This window comes from Elgaria multicarinata, chromosome 16 (genome assembly GCF_023053635.1).
Source record: "Elgaria multicarinata webbii isolate HBS135686 ecotype San Diego chromosome 16, rElgMul1.1.pri, whole genome shotgun sequence".
Lineage (NCBI taxonomy): Eukaryota > Metazoa > Chordata > Lepidosauria > Squamata > Anguidae > Elgaria > Elgaria multicarinata.
The window spans coordinates 31400687-31411456 of record NC_086186.1 but is presented as its reverse complement, the minus strand read 5'-3'; the positions used below and the strand labels follow the sequence as shown (position 1 = coordinate 31411456).

Here is a 10770-nt window from a genome sequence, read left to right as displayed (position 1 = left end):
AATTTACAGTCATCTTCATGGCTTTAATACCTTCCAATTACCGCTCACGCTTAGTGTTATGGCTCCCCGTCCAACAACTGTCGAGTAAGGACATCCTCTCATCTCTGCAGGTACACAACGTGAGATGACTTAACAGGGATTCTTTCCTCCTAGTTCGTATCTGAGCATGTTTCACTTTTTCTGTTCTTTTGCTTTGTAATGGTATCTTTAGCAGCAGTTTGTTGTATGACCTTACTACTCTACAGAAGCTGTTTGCAAAAGACAGCTGTTTTTCTTTTAAAGCTAGTCCTGTAAAATCTTAGATGTATTAAAATGCCAGAGTACAGAATCATAGATCAGGGGTCTGGAATAGAAGTATGAGGTATTCTAAAATATGAGTCTCGGGTCTTTTAGGGGGTCGTCTTGTAGGTCGCCCCAAAACCCGCATTCTGAGTAGCCCTTCAGTCTTTTCAGTCTTTTCTTACTTCAGTCTTTTCTTTGTAAAAGTATTTAACTTTTTCAGTGCCAGATCAGCATACACCACCGTCTCATCCATACCATGGGAATCCACTTTGGCTGCCTAGCTGGCCCAGCCTGTGGAACAGATTGCATTTCAGAGGAAGCTACCTTGGACATACTGGGTTTCAAACTCCTACCGAACACCTTAATTTTGGCTTGCAAAACCTCATGGCTAAATTTCCCCTTGGAAACGGTGACTCCAGAATTTTATCTTGTTCTTGATTTGATAGCTCCTTGGTCTTCACGATGCTGTTTGTTTAGTTATGCTCTCCAACGAACTGGAGTTTTCCAGAAACAGGTATATTTTATCTAAAATCATGTGGGTTCTCTAGTGGGTTTTCCCTGTCTATGTGATTACTGGTCTGGAGCATTTGCACCTTGTGTTGGGTCAGCGGGACAGATTAGGGATTCTGTTGTTGTACCACCCACCCTGCTGCTCAACACAATCCTTAGGTGAGCTGACAAGAGGTAGTCTCGGCTGCACTGCTGAGATCCCCCAGACTGTTGGTTCTGGGGGATGTTAACATTCATGCCGAGGGCACCTTATCCAGGGCAGCTCAGGATTTGATGGTCTCCATGACAACTGTTGGACTCACAACACATGTAGCAGGGCATACTCTTGACCTGTTTTTCACAACTGGACATAAAGATGGTGATCTGAAAGTGGGGACCTCACATCAGTCCCTTTGTCATGGTCAGATCACTGCTTGCTGAGGTTTAGAGTTACAGCAGCTTTTCCCCTCCGCAAAGATGGGGGACCTATTAAGATGGTCTGCCCCTGGAGACCAATGGATCCGGATGGTTTCCAAAGGGCTCTGGGGAGTTTTCTGGCTGATAGGGCTGGTGGTCCTGTCGAAACCCTGGTTGATCTGTGGAATGCAGAAATTACCTGGACGGTTGACATGATTGCTTCTCTTGAGTAGGGTTGAGTACGCCCCTATCTGGACAGGGATAACCTAGATTCAGTTGTCCATACTCTGGTAACCTCCAAATTAGATTACTGCAATGCCCTCTACATGGGGCAGCCTTTGAAGACAGTTTGGAAGCTGCAGCTTGTGCAAAATGCAGCATCCAGATTGATAACTGGAACAAGGAGGTTTGAGCATATAACACAGATTCTGGCCCGCTTACATTGGCTGCCTATACGTTTCCGAGCCCAATTCAAGGTGCTGGTTTTAACCTATAAAGCCCTACATGGCTTGGGACCACAATACCTGACAGAACGCCTCTCCCGACATGAACCTACCCGTACACTGCGCTCAGCATCTAAGGTCCTCCTCCAAGTGCCTACTCCGAGGGAAGCTCGGAGGATGGCAACAAGGGAGAGGGCCTTCTCAGTGGTTGCCCACCGACTGTGGAATGAACTTCCCGATGAGGCTCGCCTGGCGCCAACATTGTTATCTTTTCGGCGCCAGATGGATACTGTTTTTATACTGTTGTTTTTAAATGGATACTGTTTTTATACTGTTTTTTTTTTATGTTTCTGATGTTTTTTTAAATTTTGTATACTTTTTAATGTTTACCATTTTTAACTGTCGTAAACAGCTCAGAGAGCTTCAGCTATGGGGCAATATATAAATGAAATAAATATATAAAACAGAAGTCAGATTGAGGGCAGATGGAGACGAACTCCTGGTGGCTGCAACCAAACACTGATAAGTGACTATAGTAAGGTATATTCAGGGGCACTGAGGGCAGCAAAAAACCCAAATTTTCCAAATTTGGAAAACACAAGAATGGCCATCAAACTGGAAAAAATCAACTTATATCCCCATACCAAAAAAGGAAACACTAAAGAATGTTCAAACTATCGGACAGTGGCACTTATTTCACATGCCAGCAAGGTAATGCTCAAGATCCGGCAAGGTAGACTCCAGCAATTCATGGAGCGAGAATTGCCAGATGTACAAGCTGGGTTTAGAAAAGGCAGAGGAACTAGAGACCAAATTGCCAATATCCGCTGGATAATGGAGAAAGCCAGGGAGTTCCAGAAAAACATCTATTTCTGTTTTATTGACTATTCTAAAGCCTTTGACTGTGTGGATCATAAACTGTGGCAAGTTCTTGGTGGTATGGGGATACCAAGTCATCTTGTCTGCCTCCTGAGGAATCTGTATAACGAACAAGTAGCAACGGTAAGAACAGACCACGGAACAATGGACTGGTTTAAAATTGGGAAAGGAGTACGGCAGGGTTGTATACTCTCACCTTACCTATTCAACTTGTATGCAGAACACATCATGCGACGTGATGGGCTTGACGAATCCAAGGCTGGAGTTAAAATTGCAGGAAGAAACATTAACAATCTCAGATATGCAGATGACACCACTTTGATGGCTGAAAGCAAGGAGGAGCCTTATGACAAAGGTGAAAGAAGAAAGTGCAAAAGCTGGGTTGCAGTTAAACCTCAAAAAAACCAAGATTATGGCAACCAGCTTGATTGATAACTGGCAAATAGAGGGAGAAAACGTGGAGGCAGTGACAGACTGTATTTCTGGGCGCAAAGATTACTGCAGACGCTGACTGCAGCCAGGAAATCAGAAGACGTTTACTTCTTGGGAGGAGAGCAATGAAAAATCTTGATAAAATAGTTAAGAGCAGAGACACCACACTGACAACAAAGGTCCGCATAGTTAAAGCAATGGTATTCCCCGTAGTAACCTATGGCTGCGAGAGCTGGACTATAAGGAAAGCTGAGCGAAGGAAGATAGATGCTTTTGAACTGTGGTGTTGGAGGAAAATTCTGAGAGTGCCGTGGACTGCAAGAAGATCAAACCAGTCCATACTCCAGGAAATAAAGCCACACTGCTCACTTGAGGGAATGGTATTAAAGGCAAAACTGAAGTACTTTGGCCACATAATGAGAAGACAGGATACCCTGGAGAAGAGGCTGATGCTAGGGAAAGTGGAAGGCAAAAGGAAGAGGGGCCGACCAAGGGCAAGATGGATGGATGATATTCTGGAGGTGACAGACTTGACCTTGGGGGAGCTAGGGGTGGCGACAGCCAACAGAAAGCTCTGGCGTGGGCTGGTCCATGAAGTCACGAAGAGTCGGAAGCGATTGAACGAATAAACAACAACTTGCTGATTTGGGCCTTATCTATGATATCGACCATGGTATCCTTCTGGAGTGTCTGGCTGAGTTAGGAGTGGGAGGTACTGCATTACAGTGGTTCCACTCCTACTTGGCTGGTCGGCTTCAGGTGATATTCGGGAAACATTGCTCGGCTCCATGGATTCTCCAGTATGGGTTTCCGCAGAGGTCAGTTTTGTCCCCCATGACACCATTGGGTGCGGTCATTCAGAGTTTTGCAATGCGTTGTCATCAGTATGCTGATGACACACAGCTCTGTTTCTCCTTTTCATCTTCAACAGGTGAGGCTGTGGATGTGCTGAACGCCTGGCTGTGACAATGGACTGGATGAGGGCTAATAAATTTAAACTCAATCCAGACAAGACTGAGATGCTGCTGGTGGGTGGTTCTTCTGGCTGAATGGTGGGTGTTCAACCTGTTTAGATGGGGTTGCACCCCCTGAAGGAGCTGGTTCGTAGCTTGGGGGTCCTCCTACAACCATCTCTGTCACTTGAGTGCCTTCTATCAGCTTCGGTTGGTGGCCCAGCTATCTGTTGGGAGACAAATATTGCCAAAAGCGTCCCTTCCAAGAAATTCTTGACATGTGTGGCTGAGAACTTTCTCCTACAGAAAGTGGAGGAAGGAACTAGAGGATCGGCAATCCTTGACTTGATATTGACAAACAGGGATGACTTAGTGGATAAAGTGGCAGTTACGGGAACTCTAGGGGAAAGAGACCACGTCATACTTGAATTCTTGCTTTTAAAGGAAGTAAAAGTCGAGTGTAGCCATACATGTACTCTGGATTTCAAGAAAGCTGATTTTAATAAACTCAGAACTATGATAAGTAAGGCCCCATGGCAAGTGACCCTAATGAGAAAAAGAGTCCAAGATGGGTGGGAGTATTTAAAAAAGGAAATTTTAAGGGCACAGTTACAAACAATTCTAACAACGAGAAAAGATAGAAGACAACAGAGGAAACCAATGTGGCTCCACAAAAAGCTTAGAGATGACCTGAAAACAAAAAAGGATACATATAGGAAGTGGAAGGAAGGCCAGGCTACAAAAGAAGAGTACAGACAGGTGGCACAGAAGTGCCGAAATGGCATCAGGAAGGCTAAAGCTGAGAATGAGCTGAGATTAGCGAGGGATGCTAAAAGCAATAAAAAGGCTTTCTTCAGATACATGAGTAGTAAAAGACAGAGGAAAGAAATGGTGGTTCAACTGCTTAATGAGGATGGCAAATTGATAACAGATGACGAAGAAATGGCTGTAGTGCTCAATTCTTACTTTGGTTCAGTTTTCTCCCAAAAGCGGGTCTCTCACTCCCTGGAAAAAGTGAAGCACAAGTTGAGGGGGCAGGATTGCAGCTTGAGATTGATAAACAAATGGTCAAGAAACACTTAATTTCTTTGAACTTCAAATCTCCAGGGCCTGATGAACTGCATCCTAGAGAAATGGAGGAGCTAGCAAAATTCTCAGAACCACTGTTTATTATCTTTGCAACATCATGGAAGACGGGTGAGGTGCCGGATGACTGGAAGAGAGCTAATGTCCCTATCTGCAAAAAGGAGGAACCTGAGAACTACAGACCAGTCAGTCTGACATCCATCCCTGGGAAAATTTTAAGCAGATTATAAAGACATCAATCTGTAACCATCTTGAAAACAATGCTGTGATTACTAGAAGTCAACATGGATTTGTCAAGAACAAAACCTGTCAGACTAATCTGATCTCATTTTTTGATCTGGTAACCTCCCTTGTGGACTGTGGAATGCTGTGGACATAATATATCTTGACTTCATCAAAGCTTTTGACAAAGTGCCCATGATATTCTGATTAACAAACTAGGTAAAAATGGGCTAGATGGAACAACTATTAGGTGTATACATAGTTGGCTACAGAGTGCTTATCAATGGTACCTTCTCAAACTGGGGGGAGGTAACGAGTGGGGTACCACAGGGCTCAGTCCTGGGCCCAGTGCTCTTCAACATTTTTATTAATGATTTGGATAAGGAGGTGTAGGGAATGCTTATCAAACCTGCCAATGACACAAAATTGGGTGGGATACCTAATATTTTATTTTATTTATTTTATTTTATTTATTACATTTCTATACCGCCCAATAGCCGAAGCTCTCTGGGCGGTTCACAAAGCTCTCTGGGCGGTTCACATACCCTGGAAGACAGAAACAAACTTCAAAGTGATCTTGATAGGCTGGAGCGCTGGGCTGAAAACAACAGGATGAAATTTAATAGGGATAAATGCCAAGTTCTACACCTAGGAAATAGAAACCAAATGCACAGTTACAAGATGGGAGATACTTGGCTTAGCAATACTACAATTGTAGATCAAAAGCTGAATTGTTGTAGATCACAAGCTGAATATGAGCCAACAGTGCGATATGGCTGCAAGAAAGGCATATGCTGCATTAATAGAAGCATAGCTTCCAAATCGTGTGAGGTACCTGGTTAGGCCTCATCTTGAGTATTATGTCCTGTTCTGGGTGCCAGACTTCAAGAAGGATGCAGACAAGCTGGAGCGTGTTCATAGGAGGGCAACCAGGATGATCAGGGGTCTGGAAACAAAGCCCTATGAAGAGAGAATGAAAAAACTGGGCATGTTTAGCCTGCAGAAGAGAAGATTGAGGGGAGACATGATAGCACTCTTCAGATACTTGAAAGTTTGTCACAGAGGAGGGCCAGGATATCTTCTTGATCCTCCCAGGGTGCAGGACACGGACTAATGGGCTCAAATTACAGGAAGCCAGATTCCGGCTAGACATCAGGAAAAACTTCCTGACTGTTAGGGCAGTACAACAATGGAACCAGTTCCCTAGGGAGATTGTGGGCTCTCCCACACTAGAGGCATTCAAGAGGCAGCTGGACAGGTATGCTTCCAACTCTACTGTTCCATGATTCAGTACAGTAAGCTGTACTGCATCCCATAATGCCCCTGGGTCCAGAGACATTCTTAGAAAATAAAAATAGAGGGCCGCTGCAAGCCAGTGCTCTCATTTGAAGCATACACCCCAACTGACTGGGGGGAAAAAGAAGGAAAAGCCCTTGGTGTCACCCTTCACTCTGATCCCAATCCAGGCTGGTGGCACTGCTGGCAATTGTATTGCAAAAAGAGGTCCCATTGAAAGGAAGTTTTTGCAAGGCGCTGCAGTCTAGATTGGGACCAAAGGTCTAAAGACTCTAGGGTAGCATCCTGATCTGGCTCGGGAGCCCTATGCTGGTGCTTTACATTGTAAAAAGAGGTCCAGCCGAAACAAAGGGGACCATTTTACAATGCAAAATCCAATTATCCTGCCCCTGTTCTCCCACCCACCCACATCTGCATCAGGGCAATTTCTGAGACCGAGAAATTGGGGTGGGGTGAGGGTCATCCTAAGAGAGACAGACAGATGTAGGTGTGGAGGTGATCTTTTCTATAGAGTGGCCAAAACTGTTTTTGTGTTTAAATTTTTAAACCTGAATGATGACAAAGCAAAACAGAAGCTTCAACAGGGATCATCGTCATGCTCAGAACAGTTAAAATAAACCAGTCACTTAAAAAAAAACTTTCTAGAAGTGGCAGTGGTAGATTGTGGCAGTTCAGGTGCAAAGGTGTGAGTGAGAGAGATTTTACTGGGGTTGTGCTGGGAAGGAGGGTTTTAGCCCAAGCTGTTTTTTCACACATGCACCAGTTACTATCCAACACACAGGTCTTGGATCTGAGCTAACAGCTCATGTTTTGCAAGTTCATTTGGCATGGTGAAAAGGTTCCGTTTATGGAGTTCCACTTCTATTTAGCATGATTTTTGGTTTTACAAAGCTTGTTTTAATTTGCTTACAGATGTGCTTCCTTGCGAATTGTTTGCTTTGATCTGGCAGATTCTAACTGAAAAGCTATAACCTTACTTGCTAACAATGCTTTAAAACAGAATAGATGAAACTGATTAATATAAAGATCACATTGGATTATAAGATTTTGAATCTGAGAATAAACAGTCTTTCAACTGAAAGTCAGTATAATGTAGTGCTTAAGAGCAATAATAATAATAATAATAATAATAATAATAATAGTAATAATAATAATAATAATAATAGTAATAATAATAATAATAATAAGAAGAAGAAGAAGAAGAAGAAGGCGGCCCCACCTGAAAACTCAATTGTACGCAGCAGGTCTTGGCATATTGTTGTTTGGTTCACAAGTTTGCGTTTCTGTGAAATGGACTTCTGTTGAAGTTTTGGGGTTCAGGGTCTACTTTGTGTACTTCAGAGTATGGGCAAGTTATTTGTCTTTTAGCCTCACCTGCTTGCCATTCTCTGAAAAAGTGGCCTGTGGCAGTAATGCATTTTGGGTCTGGCCACACCCCAGGGCGGCCAGTTTGTAACTTGTCCTGCTTCGCATGGCACTCATTTTGCCCACTACAAAATTAGCTTGACCCCACAACACTTTATCAAAATTCAAACTCTGCTCATGCGCCCAAAAATGTTGGGGACCACCACTACTCTATCTGATGAAGAAAATGACTTTATCAGGGTAAAGTCTCTCCATCTCATCATTTTGGAGGAGCTTGGCCAGGACTCGTTTTCTCACAGAGATGCAGGAAAGGATCGCGAGCAATGGGATATTGGAATGTCCCTAGGCCCCTGCCTAGTATCAGTCCACATGTGGTATAGCATGAGAGTATCGTGACAGCAAAAGCTAGCTTTCCATACCCAGGGCCTCATTTTCCTTCCTTAGTAACAAATAAAAATTGAATTCTAATGCTATGTGAATTAATGGGGTGGGATTTTTTAAAAAAATATATTTTTCACTACTCAAGGCAAGGAATTATGCTGGTCTCCTTTTGAGATGGCATGATGAGAAATCCCAAGATACAACAAGAAAACTGACATTTATTTTTTTATCATAAAAGTCCAGAAGTTACAATTATATACAAGCACTTCATGCACTGGTCAAGTTACAGAAAAATTTAAAACCTGTACGATAGCAAAGCAAAATGGAAGTTTCAACAGGGGCCGCAGCCATGTTGATACTTCGGATGCTTGAATCCAACTCTATCCCCAGCAATGAGGCTCTGGATCAACCATTCTTGGGATACCACTGGCAGCTGTAATGCTTCAGCACATTTCAGGATTGCGGGTGGGCAGGAAGTGTCAGTCACCACCACATCAAATGCACCTATGCCCACATCTGAAAGAACAGGAAATAAGAATGGTCTTGTGGGGGTCAACATTTCCTGTTGCTTGTTCACCAAGCACACCGTTCTACTCTCAAACAAGATGGATGGTAGTGCCATTCCTTGGATGGGGGAGAGAGGCCACAAAGCAACTCCCTGCTTCATCAAACTTCTCAGCAGCCTCCAGAAACTACTTAAAAAAATAAAACCCACCCTCAAAAGTTAAAAGAGTTCTCTCTCCTGTAAAGAAGCACAGGACTCACTGGGCAGGTGAGACCTCTAGCAAACCGACCCACACCGGTCCCCTCCCCAAGGCAGCCCTGTACATCACTTCAGCCCTGAAGGCAGCATGGGAGGCTTCCAGGTGCTTCTACCTTTGTTCCATGTGGCTGATTCTTGCTGCTTGACAGAAGCTGCTCCCCCCATCATGAGTATCTCGGACCAGAATTCCAAGAAGTCCTGTGGCTCATCAGACACTAGAAGCACCTTCAGTTTATGGAAAGGGTTCTTTCGGGGATGCCTAGAAAGAATCACAAATGAGGCATGGCCTACAGCCCCTCAAAGAACACTGGCTTCACTGTAAGATGAGAGCCGGTCACGCTTCTTCTTCCAAGATCCACTGTGAGAAGAGGCCTCCTTCCTTGGCTCTACAGACCCTCTTGGCTACTCTCCCCACCAAGTCAGAGCACTTACCACTCCAGCAGTCTCTGCTCCTGCAGGCTATAACCTGCTGGCAACAAGTAATTCCGATAGTTCTGAAGATGGTTGGCATGGCAGCTGTCATGGACCCAAATGTGGGACACACAGGGTATTCCTTGGGCAAGGCACAGGAAGTACTTCCGGGTGCGGCAGGGCTGATCCGCGATCAGGAGGCACTGAGAGGCTGCTCTGCACTGAATAAAAGAGGGGGGAGGACGTGGGGGCACCTGGCTTTAGAAGACACACAAAACTACTTCAAAAATTAGCAGGGGCTACTTAAAAAATGTAATTATTACATTCATATAGTGCCCAATCGCCAAAGCTCTTTGGAAGATTTACAAAAATTAAAATTCTAAAATGCAGCATGATAAAACATTATGTAAATCTTTAAAAGTTTAAAACAGATTAAAACTAAGGTAAAAACCAGCAGCAAAGAAAAAACTAAAAGCACAGTAACACACATTTAAAAGAAAAGGACAGGTTGCTTACGCACTTTCTGAATGGTGCCTTCACGGCCATGCGCGCCATAGGCGCTTGCAACCGGTAGATTGCGGAGTGAACTAACAATATTAACTATTAACTAATGAGTCTCCTGTGATAGTCCCGCTGAACGCAACCAAGGTGATAGATCCCACAAGAGCTTTGAAGTAACAGTCCACCTGATGCCGAGAGGTGTGGATCTGCTGCCTAGATAATTTGGCTGATTCCTTATGGAATATGCGGGCTAAGTTGCGCTTGTCCTCAGGAAGGTGTTCCATGAGCTTGCTCATCTTATCCCAAAGGAGTAACTGGTACCCTGACATGGCCGCTTGATAATTCGACACCTTTAGGCCAAGGGCTGTCAAGGAATAAACTCTCCATCCCAACAGTTCAAGGCAATGACCTTCTTTGTAGGCGATGTGTGTTGACGCTTTGTCTTGCCTTGAATTGGGTGGAGGGTGTTGAAAGAGGAATGTTGCTGCACCCTGTACAGACCCTCTAGCCATTTGGAGGTGGGCGGCATGGAAGCCGGGGACTTCCACGATTGCTTAATCATGTCCAACAGTACTGGTAGCATAGGGATCAAGACGAGTCAGGATGAATCGCTCGCCACCGAGTCAAAGACCAGGTCCTGTATGGTGCTAGTCGAATGCTGTATGGCCAGACTGAGGGCTCGTGCCATTCTAACAACCTGGTCAGAAAAAATGCCCAAATCCTCTGATGGTGAGACAGCATCTTGATTCCCCACATGAATCTCTATCATTCCCCTCTATCGGGGGACGATAGAGATTGGAGAACAGAGGATGGGGAGGACGATTCGGAGCAATAGTCTTCAGGATCTGAC

General features: G+C 44.4%; 1 protein-coding gene across 3 annotated transcripts in view; it reads right to left on the bottom strand.

Annotated features, from left to right (window-relative positions):
* Positions 1-8443: 8443 nt before the first annotated feature.
* The window catches only part of TP53BP1 (tumor protein p53 binding protein 1), a 54628-nt gene continuing 52301 nt past the window's right edge, over positions 8444-10770 (bottom strand). For 2 of the 3 annotated variants that reach the window (XM_063142389.1, XM_063142388.1), the window contains 3 exons: positions 9441-9640; positions 9122-9267; positions 8444-8761 (listed from right to left, as the gene is read on the bottom strand). In XM_063142389.1, the coding sequence (XP_062998459.1) occupies positions 8577-8761; positions 9122-9267; positions 9441-9640 (531 nt within the window). In that variant the 3' untranslated portion in view covers positions 8444-8576. Of the gene's footprint in view, positions 8762-9121; positions 9268-9440; positions 9641-10770 lie in introns of those variants that run through there. The other variant, XM_063142390.1, reaches the window with a different exon arrangement.